The 19,874-nt window shown below is 51.0% G+C and overlaps 1 protein-coding gene across 3 annotated transcripts in view; it reads right to left on the reverse strand.

Annotated features, from left to right (window-relative positions):
- Positions 1 to 45: 45 nt before the first annotated feature.
- Positions 46 to 19,874, reverse strand: part of HELZ2 (helicase with zinc finger 2) — a 30,490-nt gene continuing 10,661 nt past the window's right edge. For all 3 annotated transcript variants that reach the window (XM_064673891.1, XM_064673892.1, XM_064673890.1), the window contains exons 3-20: positions 19,594 to 19,777; positions 19,147 to 19,254; positions 18,035 to 18,558; positions 17,042 to 17,674; positions 15,102 to 15,885; positions 14,599 to 14,674; positions 9,787 to 13,294; positions 8,847 to 8,932; positions 8,346 to 8,477; positions 7,937 to 8,104; positions 7,571 to 7,712; positions 6,976 to 7,092; positions 6,377 to 6,569; positions 5,355 to 5,489; positions 4,899 to 5,117; positions 4,454 to 4,610; positions 3,780 to 3,947; positions 46 to 3,302 (exon numbers count right to left, since the gene is read on the reverse strand). In XM_064673891.1, coding sequence (XP_064529961.1) covers positions 3,181 to 3,302; positions 3,780 to 3,947; positions 4,454 to 4,610; positions 4,899 to 5,117; positions 5,355 to 5,489; positions 6,377 to 6,569; positions 6,976 to 7,092; positions 7,571 to 7,712; positions 7,937 to 8,104; positions 8,346 to 8,477; positions 8,847 to 8,932; positions 9,787 to 13,294; positions 14,599 to 14,674; positions 15,102 to 15,885; positions 17,042 to 17,674; positions 18,035 to 18,558; positions 19,147 to 19,254; positions 19,594 to 19,777 — 7,456 coding nt within the window. In that variant the 3' untranslated portion in view covers positions 46 to 3,180. The remainder of the gene's footprint in view (positions 3,303 to 3,779; positions 3,948 to 4,453; positions 4,611 to 4,898; positions 5,118 to 5,354; positions 5,490 to 6,376; positions 6,570 to 6,975; positions 7,093 to 7,570; positions 7,713 to 7,936; positions 8,105 to 8,345; positions 8,478 to 8,846; positions 8,933 to 9,786; positions 13,295 to 14,598; positions 14,675 to 15,101; positions 15,886 to 17,041; positions 17,675 to 18,034; positions 18,559 to 19,146; positions 19,255 to 19,593; positions 19,778 to 19,874) is intronic.

Consider the following 19,874-nt stretch of genomic DNA (forward strand, 5'->3'; position numbering starts at 1 on the left):
GCTGTCCCCACATAGATTCTAAACAAACCATCACATAAACAGATCTTTTAGTAATAAAATTTATTATTTAAATAAATTCAGATTATTTTTACAATTATGGCTTAAATATCAAAAAAAGGAATGTTGAGGTTCATTCTTATAAACGGCCAAAGCAGGTAAAAATATTTGTATTCAAAAGGTCATTTGAGGTTTGCTGCGAGTCACAGACGTACAAAAGATAAAAACCTGCTGCATTTCAAGTTCCTTAATTCACACTTCATGACACTTGACGTTTCATTTCTATTTTTTAAAAAAACCCCATCAATTTATTGCAGTAAATTGATTGTCCTACATAGATCTGTCCAAGTCCTCAGAAACAGTCCAGCTGGCCAAGGAGAGGATTCCTGGAACCACATGGCCCATCCCAGGCTGACACCAGGCACACCACTGGCTCCCTGCACCCTTGTTCAATTTGTGCTCAAGCTCTACCTAATGCTGAAGAAATTAAGTTAATCCTGATGGATGAACTGACGTTTGTGTCCTGCAACCATGTGCTTTTGGCTGTGACTGTGGAGAACACAGAGCCTGTGACTGGACAGATGCCCTGGGCACCACGCTGCCAGGTGTTCCCACTGAGATTCCCAAAGGTTTGGTATTTTAAGAACATTTGCTTGAATGTAAGATTCTTTCAAAAGTTAATTCAAAGCCCTGTGTGCAAATGAAACCAAACCAATTTGGATTTTTTTTCCTCTATTGATTTCTATGATTCTCTCCATGAGCACAAGGACAAAAACATGATATTCAACTGTCACTACAGTCTATAAAAAGCTTAATTGCACTTTCTGCTATCCCTGACTATTCCATGTCCAGCTCTCCAGGAACCTGCTCACAGTGCCAGAAGCACAAGGGTCCAGCATGGCTGTAACTGCTGCTTGGGTGTATTTTCTAAACACCAGTTATAAAATACATCTTCAGAGGAAAAAAATAATATGTATATTGTCTTGCAACACAGAAATGACCAAGCAAAGCATTTTAGTCTAGGCTTTGCCTCTGTGGAGTAGGAATAAACATTTTTTTCCCCACTGAGGACAAAGGGAGTTGCTTTATGAGGTCACTCTCTTGGCCAAACCCCCTCCAAGAGCACAGACTAAGCCACTACACATGGGGTGAGTCTTCTCCCATATGAAATAATGTGTTACATGTACGAAATAACCAGGAAAAAAACCAGGGGAGAAACTCTACACTTACAGGTGATCATGAAAATGAGGCCCACTGGTTCTAAAGGGACCAAGGTGGCTTTGTTAGAACGATGCTAGCCCCATGTTAGAGTAGCTATCCCAAGAATTCCAGCCTCTCCTGCAATTCTCTGCATCATCTTGGAGCTAGATGATTGCATTTCAGTAGTCTGCTGAATGATTCCCAGACAATCTTATTTTGGAATTGCAATAATATTTGCAAAACCAGGCTGGTGCAGAATCTTTTAAGGTCCCATCCTGGATTACTTCAAAGAGGAACAATGAATTTTACATCTTACCAGCATCTTTAGAACCAGCAGGATGTACTTCCTGTGGGGTTTTATGCCTCATGGAATCACCAGCCATATGCCTGTTACTATGCTTCAGCAGGACAAGAGTGAGCCTGGGTGGTCTTTGGCATGGAGCTCAAACCCCCCAAAGGCAGATGTGTAGGAAGGTAGTTTAAAACTAGGAAGAGAACAACAAAACTTCTCCATGTGTTCTTTAGCCAAGTCTAACAAAGAGTCATGAGAAGAAACACGGCGTTAAATACAGACTTTTCCTGACACAATGCTTCCTTATTGCACATTCCTCCACACTGGAAAGAGCCACACTGCACTTCAGCTGCAAACAGGATGAAATTCATCCTCCCACAGCGCTGTGAAACCACAGGGACTCACACCAAGGAAAACTTGTGTCCCAGCACAGTATAGACTTGGTACTACACCGTGTTTGCATCTCATCTCCGTCCCACACGGACACCTAGAGACAGCCAAGCACGTGGTTTGGGGAGAGCCGAGGCAGGCACTTCATACATTCAGAGTTGAAATGAGATAAAAGACACCCTCCCTCAAAACTATCATGCTTCAGAAAGCAGCTCCATGATTCTCAGAGAGCACCACTTCACCGTGATACATCGCCACCAGCCACACTGGGCAAAAGCAGCCCCTCTGGTGAATCACAGCTTCCAGCTCACAGCAGTTTGGCTACAGAAAATAGAAAAATACATTATACACACATATGCCGTGGTACATTTATCAAATTTCCTTCACCACTCTTAAAATCTCAGGCCATAAGGCTGTGAAACAAATTCACAGAGTTAAAAGTTAATAAATTAGAAGCAGCTTTAAAAAAAAATATGTGGGGTAGGAAAGAGGGGCTCAACAGGAAATTTCAAATAAATTCTGAACAGTCTAAAACAGGCTGACAAATCCCAGCGTTTCCTGGTAGGAGCAGTCCCCACCTTTCCTTTTTTACCTTTGTGCTGGTGAGGACAACCTCCTTTGTACAAAGAACACGTAAATCTATTTACAAAATCACCTTGGCCTTGGCACTGAAATATTTACATGCTCAGAGAACAACATTTTGGCTGGACAAAGAGTGGTACATGCATCTCTCTTTGCTTTCTTCCTTCACTTAAAAAAGAAAAAAAAATAAAAAATGAGAAGTCTTAAAAATCACCCTGGCCTTGGTTTTAAAATGAGAGGCTTTTTTTACTCAGAAGCTTTGGTCCTCCAGGGTAAACAGCATCTTGCTGAGCAGCTCTGCTGTGTGTGGTTGCTCCACCTCGATGATTAGACTGAGTATTTGATCCCCAAAGCGCAACTCCAATGGCTGGACTAAATATTTGGTCCCCAAAAATTGCAGCTGCAGTGGCAGGTAGGATGGGAGGGTTCTGCTGAGCATCTTACAGTTACAAAAACAGTAATGTCATCAATAAAGTCACACGCCCGTCATCCATCTCCAATGCTTTTTGGTTTGCTAATAGCTGAAAGTTCCTGTCCAAGGTTGCACTGATTAAAAACACCCCAAAATGCTGAAGGAGGTGCTGAAGCTCTGAGCTGTCACGGTGCAGGGGAAGCTCCCAGCTCCCCTGCTGCATTTGGCTCCATGGGTCATTAAAGAACGGAAAGATCTGGTCCTTCCCAAGGCACACGTAACGCAGCTCTGGCAGAGAGGGCCATCCTCATCGGATTGCTGTGGTCTTCCTGACACGAATGTCCTGGGCTGCAGCACAGCAGTTGCGCTGGCGGTAATGCTGGAGCAGTCTCTTCCACAAGGGGTTGCATTCCAGGAGGTACCGGTTCCCTGCGGGCACAGCGATGGGGCCAGCGGGTTAGTGGCCAGAGGAGGCTCGGCTGATACCATCACACAGAAACTTTTGTCTAACATCTCTAGCTAACGGGGCTGGGTCCCTGCCAGGAGCATTTCCAGCTCCCTTCTCCATGCCGTCATATCTGTGAGCAGCTTCCCCACACACCACAGCCTATGCCTGTGCAATTAGGAGAAAAATAAGCAGCCAGATTTTGTTAGGAGAGAGCTCTAGCATGCGAGGGACAGGAACAATGTGGTCCAAACCAAAGGGTGAGAAAAACTAACTATACGTGCTGCACTCAAGCCGTGCACGAGCCCTGCTTTGCCCAGACTGCCCAGTTTCAAAACCACGGACTAAAGAAAGGGCAGAAGAATAAAGCAAGACCATTGGTTGTACTAGTTTGGATCACCACCCCTTTATCCAAGCATCCTGTTCCCCTGCAGGCCTGTGCACCGTCCAAGGAGACCCACCTATGATGCAGAGTCCTTCCTGAGCTCGTGTGATGCCAACATTGACCTGGTTTGGGTCAGTAACAAACCCCAGGTACTTCTTCTGCCAGCTCTTTGTGGGCTTCCTATCAATCTCAGACCGGGGGCAGGAGCGTACAGTCGAGAGGATCACGTATTTCCACTCACTTCCTAGAAAGTGGAATCAAACCAGATTTTTTTTAGAAGGAAGCTTTTGGTCATCCCTCCACCCCACAGGACACTCATTTCTCTACTGCAGCCACCCTCTGGGTTTCTCTAGCTTCAGAAACCATCGAACTTCTGGTTGTTGCTCTCCAAAGAGAACATGTTTGGGCAGTTCTCCAATACCCCCATCAGACACAGAATCATAGAATCACAGAGTGGTTTGGATTGGAAGGGACCTTAAAGACCACTTAGTTCTAACCCCTCTGCCATGGGCAGGGGAACCTTCCACTAGAGATCCTCCACCTTCCTGCCTTAAGCAGCCTCACCCTGCCCAAGCACTCCAGAGGCTTCCAAAAGATTTATTATAGTCACAAATCACCCAGAAATCTGAGCTTTCATGGTTGAAATGACCCTGGGGTAGGTTTTGCTCAGAGACTCTATTTGCGAGCAGCTCCTGAGGAAGGTGGGAGGAGACAGACACGCCCCTCCCCTCCCCTCTCCTGCCCCCTCACCTTGACTCTTCATGATGGTGCAGACAGTCACCCCTCGGACGCCCTCCCTCAGGAGGCTCTTGTTGATCTCGGACACCTGGGCGTTGTAGGGGCTCAGGATGGCGATGCTCTCTGTCCGGATGGTGCCATCTAGTGCCAGCTGCTTGGCGATCCTCACCTGGAGAGACCAGCGTCCTGCTCACCTGGGAAAGGGGCCTGAGGGAACGGCCCCCCAGCATCCTCTCCAAGGGGCAGCGATGGTGCCTGCCTTGGGGTCAGGCTGCCCCAGGCCTTCCTCTGCCCAGGGGTGTCCTGGTGTGCTCCAGACCCGGGAGACACCAGGTAGACACTGCACCCTGCTGATCTTTAACCTTACATCTCTGTTGTCCCTCCACAACCCCAGGAGTCACCCAGCACAACATCCTCCCCTCCTGTGTCCCCAGCAATCCCCCAGGACCCTCCTCACCGCCTGCGCCACTTCCTCAGGGTTGGCTTTGGAGTTCTCATTTCCTTCCTCAGTGGAAATCATAAGGGACTGCTCCTTGCCTTCCACGTGCCCGAAGATGATGGGGCAGCAGCTGTTATCCCTGTGGTGGAGCACACTGGGTCTCCGATGAAGCTGAGGCCACGTTTTCAGCCGGGTTTCATAGAACTCCTGGGATGGGAACTCGCAAATGCCATTGTGCTGGCAGAGAAAAGGAGAGAAACCGAGGTGAACAAAACCCAGGGAACTTCTCAGGCCTGCAGCATCTCTTTGGGCTGGCTTCACCCACTGTGACATTGTGCTGTAGCTGGCTCTGGTATATTCCTAGATGTAATCCTATATCTAGGAAAGGGAAAGCACTAATGGAGAATATGTGATGCTTGAGGCAAGCCCATATTTTCTGTGATGGAGAAAAGACAACCCCCTCGAGGGCCTCACCATGCGATATTGTGTATCCAGCATCCACGCCTGTTCCCGGTAGCGCTCAAAGAGCGACGTCTCCATGCCAAGACTCTTGCAAACATCATTGTTAACCACTGGCTTCAGCTGCTTGTGATCCCCGAGCAAAACAACCTGGAAGGAAGAGCAGACACCTCAGCTGCGAGGGTGGTGGCACTCATGAAGGAAATCAGCTCTTCGAAAGGCTGCTTGTACACAGACATTTGTTGCTACTTATTCATGTTACGGTTACAGCAACCTCAGTCAAAGACCACAGTGGCCATGATATAAAGATCCTGTCCCAGATAATGTGTTCCCATCTGATGGGAGAAAAACAAATAATCATAGAATTCTACAATAGCCTGGGTTGCAAGGGACCTTAAAGATCATCTCATTTCAACCCCCCTGCCATGGGCAGGGACACCTTCCACCAGCCCAGGTTGCTCCAAGTCCCGTCCAACCTGGCCTTGAACACTTCCAGGGATGGGGCAGCCACAGCTTCTCTGGGCAACCTGTGCCAGGGCCTCACCACCCTCACAGAAAAGAATTTCTCCCTAGTATCTAATTTAACCCTGCCCTCCGTCAGTGTGAAGCCATTCCCCTTGTCCTGTCACTCCAGGCTCTTGTCTAAAGTCCCTCTCCATCTCTCTTGAAGCCCCTTTAGGCACTGGAATGCACTCTAAGGTCTCCCTAGAGCCTTCTCTCCAGGCTGAACAGCTCCAAATCTCTCAGCCTGTCTCCACAGCAGAGCTGCTCTAGCCCTCAGAGAGAGCATCTTCAGGCCTCCTCTGGACTTGCTCCATCATGTAGTTAAGTCTACTCAGATCTGCTCTATGCTTCTTGTCATGTTAATACTTTGTACTTGGGCCAGAACAATTTTTTGGTGACAGCAATACCCATCCCATAAAGAAGCACAAACCTTAACATGCGGTAAGACTTGGAAGAGCAGCATGGTAAAGGATGGAAGAGGTTCCAGAGCCCTGAGCCGCTGTCCCAGGGACATGTGTTTGGGAAGGACGTACCTTCTCAGCACGGTGGTGGCCGACCAAGGGGATGAGGGTCTCGGGCTCCGTGGACATGGCACACTCATCAATGATTATCTGCCTGACATTGAGCTGCTCCAGCATGTTGGAAGATGAGGCAGAGCACGTGCACAGGATGACATCGTGACACTGCAGCTGATACGTGCGACCACTTGACAGCCACTCTTTGTACCTGGTGGTCGATGCAGAAAACATCGGGTTATGCATAAGGGAAACATCTCCAGATTCCTCTTCAGGAACCAGGCAGAGCCTGTACTTTCCCAAATGATTATGGCTCCCTCCCTAGGATGAGCTGGTGTTCTCAGAAAAGGGATGGACACTGTAGGAAATGTACTTTGTCCTGAACTCAACAGGGCGGGGGCTGCAGGTGGAAGATTCAAGGGTCACAAAGGCATAATAGGACTCCTGGTCCAGATGGACAACAGCACAGAAATGATGCTGAGGCTCTGCACTGTGCCACTAATCTCGAGCTCATCTCTTTTTATCATTATTCTGAACACACAGTTTATTAATCTGTGCTTCAGAGGTGGCACACAGCCAAAGTCAGCCATCTCTCACCAGGGTCTCTTCCTACTCACTTCTGTGTTTCTGCTTCTGTGATCTGGTCTCCATTCCTCATCCGAGCGTCAAAGTGACGGATCTCCTGCCAGAAAGGGCTGGGCGCCCGCCGGATGAGGTGATGCAGGATTATATCGCTGAGTAAAGAGTCAATATGTAAATATTTTCCCCCAACACAGACCCAAGTGATCTATTCTACAGTAAGCAAACCACACCACCTGTCTATGTGGAGAAACCCCACTAGCTAAAAAAGTCACAACCAGATTGTCCCATCATTGTAGATCCAACAGTTCACACTCGAGGACAGAAAATACAACCACCACTTCCCTTTAGCAGTTGCAAGCAGGAATGAAGTCAGAGACTTTTAGAGCTGTTCCACAAAGAGATGAAAACATCTAGGGACTTTTAAACAACCTGGGTTTCCTGACTAGTGCTACATTAGACTGTACACCTTCACTTGAAAAAATTAATTACAAATTAATTACAACGCAGGTTAGTAATGCTGCTCCACAGTGGTGGAGCAAAACTGCATTTGCTCTGGCTTGTTCAGGGCTACTGGTGCAGAAGCCACCTCTCCCCAGCACCCTCATTGCCTGCGGGGCCCTGCCATCCTACCTGAGCTCACGCTTTGGCTTTGTATCCCGCAGGGATTTACGGGAGAGCTGCCGGTTGCTCCCTGGGTACGGGAATTCCATCGCCTCAATGGCCTCCCCATAAACCCTCAGTGGTTTCAGGTTCTTCATCTTCAGCAGCATCTCTGGGGAAGGAGGACAGGTCTGCTCAGACAGCACCAGGCTCTGATGGTGCTCATGGCCTGCCTCTCCCCACCCCTCACTCCTCATCCCACCCTCACCGGTCCTCGCCCTGCAGCGCAGGGTCTTCTGTAAGGACCATCCCCACTTTCTGCCCCTCCTGCTCACACCACGTGTTCTCCATCCCCCCACTATGAGCCACTTCAGGGGCTTAAAAAACGATAGTTACCAGCAACAACATCGACAGACTTGTTGGATGGGCCACAGTACAAGATGCACTTTCTCTTTTTGGGCTTTTCTTTTTCCAAGCATGGTGTTTCATCCTTCTCAATGCTCTCCTCGTTCAGTTGATGGAACCAGTAGACAATGTGAGTTCCAACAACGGTCTTCCCTGTGCCTAGAAAAACAAGGAGGATGCTGAGAACATTTCAGCAACAACACCCATGCTCTGGATCAGCATCTGCCTCATCAGTCATGAAATAAAATCAAGAACGGAGGGGACTGCCTTGCACAGCTGTGGGTGATGCCAACACATGCTCCCTTCTCCTGGTTCACTGAGGGTCCTATGGAAAGGGAGATCAGCAGATCAGCTCTCACCTGCCATTCACACCATGGGTTGTCCTGCTGTCCCCCCTTACCTGGTGGGCCTTGGATGAGCGTGAAGGAATCTCTCAGAGCATTCAGGATAGCCTGGTACTGACTCTGGTTTAGCTTCCTGTGGCTGCCAGGGAGATCAAAGGATCTTTGCTTCAGGATTCTGGATTTTGTCACTGTTACAGCAGAGCCAAGAAAACAAATTTAAAGAAGGTTACTGAGGGCAGCACAGAAGTGATTGAGCAGGAGGATGCAGCAGGTACTAAGGAGTCATGGTACTAAGGAGCAGGTAGTAAGACCACCTAAAAATAATCCTTGCCCCATGCCAAGATACTCTGCCTGTGAACCTTCTCTGTGAGTCCTGGGGATTACAACCTCAGCAGGGCATCCCAAATTATGTAGCAGCTCCTCTCATCCCCTTGTCAGGGTAACCTCCTGGTGTGGGAGCATCAGTCCTACGTCAAGGGCCCACGGAAGCTGCCAGGGCACCTGCCTGGCCAGAAGCAAGTAGCCACAAGGTAAGAAAGATTAATATTTGCACTTACCTTTCTGAGGAGGTTCGTGGCCAAGGGCGATGCTTTTAGCAAGGTCGGAGGCATATTTCAGCCTCCAAAGTGCCTTTTCTTTCCGTCTGACAGACAAGGAAAAGTAAGAATGAATGGAATGCAGCACAGAATAGCAAAAGTTGTAATACAGCTTTGCACAGCTGCCTTGTTTATACTTTCTCTCTGCTTTGGTGTTGCATTAACTCCTTCCACAAAGAACTTAAACCACAAATAACTTAGACTTATTCTGCTCCTCTGCTTCTGGGACTATTTCTTAACTGACTGAAGAGCTGAGCCTGCAAAGATGTTGAGGGCAAGGAGCACAACTTCTGTCCTAACTTCATTTTATTATGGCCCACCCCCTCTTCGTGGATTAGCTTCCAATTTTTCCTAAAATTCAAAGCACAAAAGGAAGCACATTATGCCCTGAGAAAGCTACAACATCATGGGTGTGTAGCAGCCTGTGCTGTGTATGAGGAAGGGCAAACTAGACATCAGCTCTGATTTAATAAGAGCAGATCTTGCTTTGCAGCAACAACAAAGGGGAATGATTTGGAAATCAGGGAGCACTTCTGCTAAACAAACCCCACTCCAGTGCTTCACATATGACATGTATTGCAGCAACTCAGTAACATAAGAAAAGATGCCCAGGGAAATTTCAGCACCCATCTCCCCAGTCTCAGGGACAACCAGAAGAGCATGAAACCCTCTGGAGAACAAACCTTAGGAGTGCTGCCATCCCCCTGAAGATCCACAGCCCAACAGTATGGTCAGTAAGAGCTGGGTAAAGGCAGGTTTTTCAGGGGATCAGCCACAGCAGAGAGCAAAGCCCATGGGGGTGCAGCAGAGGGGCCCCAGGGGAATGCAGCAGAGGGGCCCTGTGGGAAGCCACTGCTCTGCATGGACAGGTTAACCAGAGCACACTGCTAAGCCCACTTACACATCTGGCAGCATCTTTGGTATGAGCTCCACCGTGAACCTGGCAGAGGGCTGTGAGATCTCCACGGGGATGTTCTCCATAGACATATAGTGGATGTAAAAGTTCATTGTCTGCTGACCAGTCCTGTCTGACTTCTTGTCATCGTCGAACTCCTCGGTGATCCCATGAGCCACCCAGGTGTAGGTATCAGGATCGACCACAAGTTTGTTCTCTGACCTTCCCTTGTCAAGCAAAGTCAGGTTCTGGAGGCCATGGCTAAGGCTTTCCTCATCGCTTTGGAGGCTCCCAAGCTTCAGCCCCTCTAAGCGGATGCACAGGTAACAGTTGAAGAAGTCCACTTCAATGGAGCAATCCTCCAACCACTTTTTGTTCAGGATGAAGTTCCCTTGCAGCTGCCCTTTGCTTGTCCTTTGCCTTGCCCACTTTATTTTAACATCATGGAGGACAATCGAGTCGTTCTCGGCCACGGCACACGACGCAGACTCCATGGCACTCATCGGCATCCACACCTTGTTGTACTCCGTCGTGTTCTTGTACCTGTCCTTGGATTGCAGCGTGGCATAGGCAGAGAAGCACTCAATTGGCTTCTCCGTGTGCTGCAGGCAGACATCAAAACCCGGTGTCACACACCACAGCTGCACGAAGGGCACCAGGAAGCCCCGGCGGACGTCGGTGGTGAGCTGGAACCGCAGCGTGTCGCCGGCGCTCAGCTCCAGGGTCAGCTCCATGTAGTGTGAGCACGGGCTCTTCCGCACCCATCCCACGTGCCGCTGGTACAGCTCCTTGCTCTGCTGCAGGAGGGAGGCAGCCCTCTCAAACTGCTCCTTCCTGATGGCCGTAAGCACGTCTTGCCACGTCTGGGTGCGGAAGAGGGTGACACTCTGGTCGCGGAGAGGTCCTTCCCGCAGGCTGTGCTCCTTCGTCTCCGCAGAGTATATCCTCCTCTTCCACGTCAGCCTGATGCTGCTCCGCTGCTGGATGAACACGGGCTGCTCTATCAGCTGAAGGGACCTGTAGTTAATTTTCTGTGGATCCGGAAGACTCTCCTTGTTGAGGGGAAACAGGGCTTTAAAAAACCTGCTCATCTCTTCGATATCCACCACGAAGGCAATCTTCTGCAGGACTTGGCCCTTCAGCTGGGTGGCCATCTGCAGGCAGTGGGCTCTCTTCTCATACATCATTGCCTGGGAATTCTTCCTGTTGAAGTCGTGACAGAGAAAGTCAATGTCATCCACAGAATAGATGAGGGGCTTCTTGCGGAGCACGGAATGAAGGTGCCGCTGGACCACGACATCCACGTATCGGCGGATGGGAGAGGAAGCCCAAGTGTACGAGTCAACATGCAGGGAGTAATGGCCTGCTTTTGACTGGGCAGTGGAGTTGGAGCGGCAGAAATAGGAGCGGCTGAGCAGCCTCCTGAACTCCAGGGCCACGGGAGCCAGCTTTGGGTGGATGTCATCAGTGACGACGAGGTCTAGCATCTTCTGGAAGTCACGGGCACTGGCAGCTGACTGCAGGTGCTCCCAGATGGGGGCCAGAAGACTGAACTCCACATTTTTAGGGGTGTCTTGTCCAGGAGGCACTTCTCCCAGGTGATGTGAGAGATGGATGGACAAAGGAACGATGTGGTTGTACTGGTTTTTCATGTGTGAGAGCTGTGTAAGACTTGGCTCACACTGACACCGGAGAGGAGTGACATTTCTGGTCGCTTCCTTGTCAGTGAGGAACTCAGCCACGAAACTGTTGAACATGATCATTAACTCCTCTATCATCTGATGGGACCCCCTCTTACCTGGGGAACTTTCCTCATCCAGCCGGTCATAGAAACAGTCCTCCTGCAGCCGAAACTTCCTATGGATCCTGGAGAAGTGATAAGCCACAGCAATGCAGTCCTCCAGGGTATCAAAACGAAGGGTGTTTGCTGCTCCCCTGTAGCAGTCCTTAATGCAGAGCTCTGCCTCTTCATAGGACAGCTGCCTGTCTGAGCGGATCACGGAGATGGTGAAGACTTCCTTTAACATCTGATCAGTGTCCTTTTCTACGGTGACAAACAAGGAGATCACCCGACGATCTTTCTGCGGCAGGAGGCTGCAGACATCCTGGCTAATGTGGGGTGGGAACATGCCCAGAGGCTCCCTCTTGGGAGCATAGTAGGTGATGCCCCGCTTCTTCGCTTCCAGGTCCAAGGCACAGCCCTTGGGAATGATGCCGGCCACGTCTGCAATGTGGATCCCAATCTCATAGTGACGCCCAAGATCCCTGACACTGATAGCATCATCCAAATCCCTGGCACCCTGGGGGTCAACAGTGAAGGTCGGGTAACTCCGACAGTCCTTCAGGGGTTCCTTGGTGAGGTTTAGTTTGCTGTTGGAAGTGTATTTGGCTAACTCCCTGTTGACAGCAGCTGGGTATTTATTCTCCAAACCATACTCCAAGGCAAGGATCTTTAAGCCTTCTTCCAAAGTCAGCGCTGCATGCAGGATCTCTGTTACTATTCCCAAAGGGTAGTAAAACCCCTCCCGCCAGGAGATAACCTGGACGCAGAAGAACTGGCACCTCCTCGTCTCCTGGTTGATCTTCTCACAGCTGACCACCCTGTACTTCCCATTGACAAGCTTGCGGATGGGAACGACATTGGGTTTCTCCTTCAGCCCTGGGACAAATATTTTGGTGACAGTGGGATCGATGGGTATCATCACCCGGGGATCAAACTCGTCCATCATGCAGATGAAGCTCCGCTCTCTCTCGGCGCGCTTCAGGATGCCCACGACCTTCCCCTGCGGGCGGTGGCTGCTGCTGTCAGCCGTGCTGCCCTGCAGGATTTCCACCAGCACCTCGTCCCCAGTGAAGGCCGTCCCGCAGTGAACTCTGCCCTTGATCTGAATGTTCATGGCAGGGGAGTCGTTGAGGGTGAAGGCAGAAGCTCTGTCGAACCCCTCTTTGATCAGCTCACATCTCTTGTACATATTGGGGTGCATGTGCAGATACAGCTGCATCATCTGAGAAGAGAAGTTGGTGTATTCCTGCTTGTCTGCCCACAGGTTTGAAGCCTCAGACTTCACATTCAGCAGCCCTTCTTCAGACACTGTCACCAGCATGTTCTTGCTCTCATCTAAGAGCTCCTGGAGGATGGGATCATCGGGATTCATGCTCTCATCTTCAGAGCTGGAGGAATCTGTGTCGCTGTCCTCCTCATTCCTCTCTGGGCTTCTGCTCCAGCTCTCCTTGTCACACGCAGCCTGTTTGATCTGGGCCATCGTCAGGTTCTCCGGGAAGATGCTCCCCTTGTCGATGCACTGCTGGATGAAGCGCTTCCACACCTTGCTGCATTGGCCGTGGGAGCACAAGGCCACGGCATCCCCCACTGCCACCACCAGCGACTGAGCCCGGGTCATGATGGTGTTGAGCACTCTGGCCTCGTTGAAGAACTCGAGGTGGTGCGAGGCTGAGATGCGCAGGCTCTCACTGGTGTGGACCGTGCTGATGATGATGACCCGAAACTCCCGCCCTGCACCGGAGGAGACAAGGGAGAAGTCACTCACAGGAATCCAACAGGGAAGATCCTGACTGGCTCTCACCCATCTATGCTGTGCCACATGGCCACAGACTGATGTAACCCTGCTTGGCTGAAACACGGGAGTCACCCAATGTGAGTAAAGCAGCTCTTGGGGATGGTGAGATCCTCTGGGCACGAGTCAGGACGGACACCACAATGCACCACTGCCCACACACCAGGGAGGGAAGGGCAGTGTGGAGACAAGGGCACTGGGGCAGTGCAGCCATGTGTGCCCATGGAGTAGCCCTGTGTGCTCAGTGCCACCAGCAGCCCTGCCAGCTGCTCCTTGCAAACACGGGTTTGCTGTGAATCCCAAATTCCCTGAGGGACTGAGGGTCTTGCAGGAACAAGAGCAGTGACCATTCGCAAGGACGCCTCTCCCCTCGAGAAGAGCTCTGCTGATCACACAAAAATAACAACCAAAAAGAGGCACCCTGGTGACATCAGAGCTGGGAAGACACTGCAAAAAAAGGGTGTGGGGCTCAGAAACACCCCTCAGGGTCAGTTATTCTTACCACAAGGAGTCTCAGCTGCACATTAAAAAAAAAGATAATAATAATAATAAAAACATAGATGAGTCATAAACTAAGTCCTTGAGGACAAAACCAGCCCTATCCCTCCCTCGTCATCCAGAGCAGCAGATTCCTCCTCTAGTGAGCTGCTCTGTGATTGGTACCCACAGGCCATCCTGGTTTCAATTCCCTTCTATCACTTGCCTCCCCCACTGGTACTCAGGGCTTCACATGATTCACACATGCCCAAGTCTCTGGGGTGGCACTTACAGAATTTTCACCCTCCTACAAAGTAAAATCCATATATTTGAAATGAGTTGACAGTTGGGTGCAGATTTAGTTCAGTGTGAAATCTTATTCACTAAGGAAAAGATGAAATCAAAGAATTGCCAACCAGAAGGGGATGGAAATCAGCCAAAAGATTTCCAGACACTCCGTCCTAATCAGTGTTAACGTGGGCTGTGGCAGTGGCAAAGACATGGGGAGGGCAGGGGAGCTCTGCCTGGCAGCACCTCCCAGAGAGGTATTTTTCCACTGTGACAGGCAATATTTTGCATTTTAGCAGGGAGGGAAATGCAAATATGTTGAAAACTCCTCTGCTAACACCCCACTGCCTCTTCCCCCAGCCTGTTACACAGTGGCTGTAGTTGCTATGGACTCTCCCGTTCACCAACATGACTGCAAAAGTTGTCCATGACTAGCACGCAGAAGACCCCAAAACGCGGCCAAGCACAAGACACACACCTGGCAAGTTTTCGTAGTTTTCCACCACCACATCTTGTAGCTGCTTTTTCCTCAGCTCTTGTCTTGTTGCAGAAACCTGATAAGAAAGAAAGAGGCACAACTGAACTCAGCTCAGAAACACCTCCCATCCAACACCGAGGTCCCTCACCCTGCCCAGCTGCAGGTTCCTCAAGTTACTTGGCAGCAGCCACACGTCCTGGGCTGACTTCAGGCAGGGCTCCCACTGCCTTGTTGTTAACCTGCCTAGAAGATGCTGAAAGCAGTGTTCAACTGAGCCATCCCACCATGAGGCATCTCTGCTCCGACTACCCAGGACACGCTGCCTAAATGGACATTGCCTCAAAAAAACCACTGATGGCATGTGAGACCCCAGATTCCCTATTTTCACTAGCACAAGAGACAGGTTTATCATAAATAGATTAAAAAGCATTTATTAGGGAATGTTTAGTCATCAGTGCAGGTGTAGCCCCCTCAGGTGGGGAACACAGGTTTCTAGCACACACCTGCATTCCATGGGAGACCACACAGATCTTCTTCAGATCCCGGACACCCCACTCATCTGGCCACCTCTGATAGATCTCCTTCACTTTCTCAATCACTTGTATTATCTCGGAGGCGTTGTGCCAAGAAATCATGGAGATATCCCTTTCAGCCACACCAGACACGTGGCAGAACACGAGCGGGTAGATTTCGGGATGGGGTGGGATGTTCCCACTGGCTTGGATAGCATTGCCATTGCCAATGTAGAAGTGCTTGGAGACAAACTCAATGATGCCTGCAGTGGAACGGTAATTCTCGTTGAAGATGATCCTGCTCTTCATGGCCACTTCATGCCTCTCCCTCTGGTAGAACTGAAAGAGCCGGTTCAGGAGGGTGTGATCAGCAGACTGCCCACCCCCAACACAGAACAGCTTGGGGGTTATCTGCATGTGGTCCCCGGCAAGGACAATACGGGTCTCAAAGGTGGCGAAGGAGAGCGGAACCAAAGCTTCACACTCCAGCATCTGCGCAGCCTCGTCGATCATGATGTGAGTGAAGTAGCCTGGGGGAACCTTCAAGTTCTTGGATAACATGGAGGTGGTGATAATGATGTGGTGCTTGTCGATCTCCTGCTGCGTGGGGTGCCGGAAGGAGCGCTGGTCTGGCGAGAGGCAGCAGTACATCTGGGTGATGGGGTCCGTCAGGTTGACGGGCCGGTCGGTGGATATAATCCTCAGGGGAACAGCCCACGGGTGCCCGTTGATCACGTAGTTGTGGAAATACTCCCGGATGTAGATGTCAGCAGCACTGGAGGGGAACAGAAGGGAAAAGCATCAAGGAATTGTAGGTGCTGTTCCTAAACTCTGTGACTGTCCTCCCAAAGTGCTCTCAGGTCATTCCCCACCACGCACCCAAACTCTCCCCCTGCTCTGGTGACACCACTCTTGTCACAGCGGACATTCACGACCACACAAACAAGCCAGTGTTGGTGTAGCCACCAATTCCCAGCCTCTTTCGAGAGTATGGTATAAAATAGGAGTTGATACTCAAGACTATGGCATCTCTCAACACCTATATGGAAAAATGTGATGTGCCCAACAAAATCTGTGGCCCTGCTGCTGCCCAGGGCCAAGTGACACGGAGCTCTCCTCTGACAGCATCCCCATCCCTGGGTGAGACAAGATCTGCTGGAGAAGTTTCCGTGCAAGCAACCAGCCTGGAACAGGCTAAGATTAGCAGTCACCATCTATTATGCATTAAAAACTGAGGCAGCATCAGCCTGCAGGATCAGATGTGGACACTCTTTTCAGTGTAACTGCTCTAATTTTAACAGTCTTGGCCTGGTTTCTCTGAAGGCAGATTCAATGGTATTCAGACCAGATCTGCATTTCCTCTCCCCCAAACTCTCCTTGGAAAAGTCAGTAAATTGGCACGTGCATAAAGCAAAATAGTCTTCAAGGACAACTAGAGCACAATATTATCCCAGCACAGTCAGGCAATGGCTTTCTACTTGTTGCAGTACACAGTAAAGGCTGGAAAGAACTGTCTCTCCAGCCCCATTCTCATTTTATAATGAGGCAGGAATATGTTAAGTGTTCAAGATCAGGTTGGATGGGGCTTGGAGCAACGTGGCCTAGTGGAAGGTGTCCCTGCCCATGGCAGGGGGTTTGGAACAAGATGAGCTGTAAGGTCCCTTCCAAACAAAACCATTCTAGGATTCTATAACTTTATGTTGCCGCTTCCACAAAGACTTCCACCCATGCCTGGCTTCCTCCTAGCAGGAACTGCTAGAACAGTTTAAGATGTATTCAGTAAAAACTAATCTATTTAAGCAAACAATTGAAGTGCACACTGAGAAAAGGGCAGCTCAGCTCTGGCTCATACACTTGGGCTCCCCCTCAATCCCCCAAGGAGAGCAATGGACCAGACTGCCCAAAACTCTGGTTGCCTCTTCCCTGCTAACCTGTTCGTGTGAGTGCAGATCAGCACCCGTGTGTTGGGCTGCCTGAGGATCTCCAAGGTGGCCATGGCCAAGGTGAACGTCTTCCCTGTACCAAAAGGCCCATAGATGAGCAGAGGTGGGACCTGCCGGCTCGTGGTCTTCTGGCCTGTGATGAAGGAGATGGCTTGTTTCTGCTTGCTATTCCCTCTCTGTGGTGACCCAAGAGAGTAGGGGATGGTGCAACTGGCAACATCTGGCAGGACCAACTTCTCATCCAACAGGCGGTCCACAGCCTGGTGCCACTGCCGGAACAGCAGCTGGTCGATTTGGAACTGGATCTCCACCTTGTGGGAGGCGTTTGCCTTGAAGTTCAGCTCCAAGCAGCATCTGTTTGGTATCTGTAGCCAGATGGTCTTCTCCGTGGTGGCTTTGTGCTCCACAATAACTTCATAAACCCGGTTGTCTATAGGTGGGTCAGGTGCCAGGAAAGCGGTGGGCACGGACCTGCTCAGCAGGTACCCCTCGTCCGTGTCCGGCGAGAGGTTGTACGGGGTAGGCACTTCAGCAAACAGCTCCCCAGAGACGGCAAACTTCATCCCCATGGAGAGGCTCTGCAGCATGGGGGTCAGGGAGATGAGGACCCGCAGGTTGAGTCTGAAAGGAGGAAACACCCGAATGAAGAGCAGAGAACAGACCCAGCAGCTCATGAGCCCTCCCCAGTGAAAGGGGGATTGCTACCCACACCCAGAGAGGGTCTGCCAGCCCCCCAGGCACAGAGGGACAGAAATCATGCTTCTCACTAATCCACAGCCACAGGATGAGACCCAGCTCTTCCCCTCCTATCACCACCCACTAAGCCATCCTTCTTGTCAGGTTCCCATTTTTCTGGGAAAGTACCCCAGGACTCAACCCAGAAGGGACAGAGACCTCAGGAGAAGCAAGGCCCCAAGGGTTAACCATGGGCTCATGGTCCTCATCAAGGAGGAACCATCTGGATCCACACCTGGCACTTACTTGGCAATCAGAGCCTGCTCGGCTTCCTCCTCACGGAAGAGGAAGCTGTGCATCCTGTCCCGATAGTTGAGCCGGGTGATGGGAACCACTGCACCACCCTCACTTTGGTAATCCAGTGCAAGAGCAGGAGGTTTGTACTTGGCCAGCAGAGCCATGTCTTCGGCAGTCCTTGGCACGCTGGGAACGATGATCCGGTTACCTCTATCCCATCGCTCAAAGTTGACGAGTCGGCTGCTCTCCTTGCTGCTGGGGACGTGCTGGGGGGTCTCCCTCCTGCCCACCTTCACCTTGATCTTCTGCATGAGGACGGGGCGTTTGCCGAAGTCAAAGACCACCCACTGCTCGAAGACCCCCAGTGTGCAGCACTCCATGCTGACCTCCACCAGCGCCGTGCGGGGCGAGGAGGACACGATGGCCACGTGCTCCCCCCGGAGGTACTGGAGGTCCTGGGAAAGGCCATTCCCCGAGAAGTAGAATTTGACTCCAGGTTCCCTCTTCAGCAGGGCCACGTGCTGCAGAGACATCTGCCATTGAGGAAAAGACAGGGATACAGTGAGGGCAGCCCACGGGAAGAGCCCAGCATCTGGTGAAGTGCTCCAGCAGCACTTCCTAGAGAAATGCCATGTCAGACCCACCATAGCTTATTCCTCATGCAATCCCACAGCAATTATTTTTGAGTCTCAGAGAACCTCAGGTTTCAGTTTAATATCAATGGAGCCAGTGTGCTGTAAACGGGAAATCTCCTGCATTGGAGAGGACAGGCTCCTGCCCACAACACCCACAAAATCCTGGGCAGAAAAGCAGTTGAATGTGATGATACCTGGGAGGTGTTAAGAGGAGCCAAGTCTACCCCAGCTCCACTGCAGAAGATGGGAGGCACAGTGGCTGCACCCCTCACAGACAGCCCTGGTGCAGGCACCACCTGACCTGCTCCTGAATACCCAACACATGTCCTCACTCCGACATCCCCAAAGCCCTGTCCTTCTGCCCCTTGCAGAAATAATAATTTAAAAAGCCCCAACCAAACAAAACCCTCCAAAGGACAAGGACTGCACCCAGCAGCAGGCACTGCCAGCAGCGAACAGCCTCCCCCTGCACAGGGCTGGGCTTACCTGAGCGTGGACCTTGAACCTCCACTGGTATTTCATCCTCCTGTCCTCCAGCTGCACTTGCAGAGGCTGCTCACACACAACTCTGGCACCCTCAACATGCTCAGACATCTGTGGGAGGCATGAGAGGGACTGAAGGCAGCGTCCCAGAGACACACTGCAGAGCCCTCCACGGGGCTTTACACTATATCCTCCCAAGAGGGACCAACAGTACATCCTCACCCACCGCTGCTCCATGTCCCAGTGGGAAGCAGGAGGACCTATGGCACAGTTCGGGTACCCCGAGCAGGCTCTCAGGTTGCCATCTCAAAAGGGGTGAAGGAAGGGGGATGGCACATCCCTTTCTGCATCCCCATTAGGAAGGTGAGCGGTGGGTTCCATTCCCAAGCTCTCACACCAGAAGATTCCTGCACTGGACCAACGCGCTCCCACCCTGTGCCCGCCACTCACAATTAACACCTCGTTGGAGCACGTCCGATACTCGGCAATGAGCCGGTCCTGGTAGGACAAGAGCCCGTCCTTCAGGGCTTGCTTCTTTTTCTTGTCAGCAACCTTCACCCTCTGGATCCACTCCTGCAGCTCCTCTTTGGAATGAGCCTTGGTGCAGCTATTCCCCATTTCACACACCTCCGCTCTGTCGGGAGAGAGGTGTCCCAGGTGCCACCCGTGTCCGGTGGCATGGGGGTCCTCAGGGAGCCGGCAGCTGCCTGCTGCCCCTGCCCTCTTCCCCG

The sequence above is a fragment of the Pseudopipra pipra genome, chromosome 17, assembly GCF_036250125.1.
Source record: "Pseudopipra pipra isolate bDixPip1 chromosome 17, bDixPip1.hap1, whole genome shotgun sequence".
Taxonomy (NCBI): domain Eukaryota; kingdom Metazoa; phylum Chordata; class Aves; order Passeriformes; family Pipridae; genus Pseudopipra; species Pseudopipra pipra.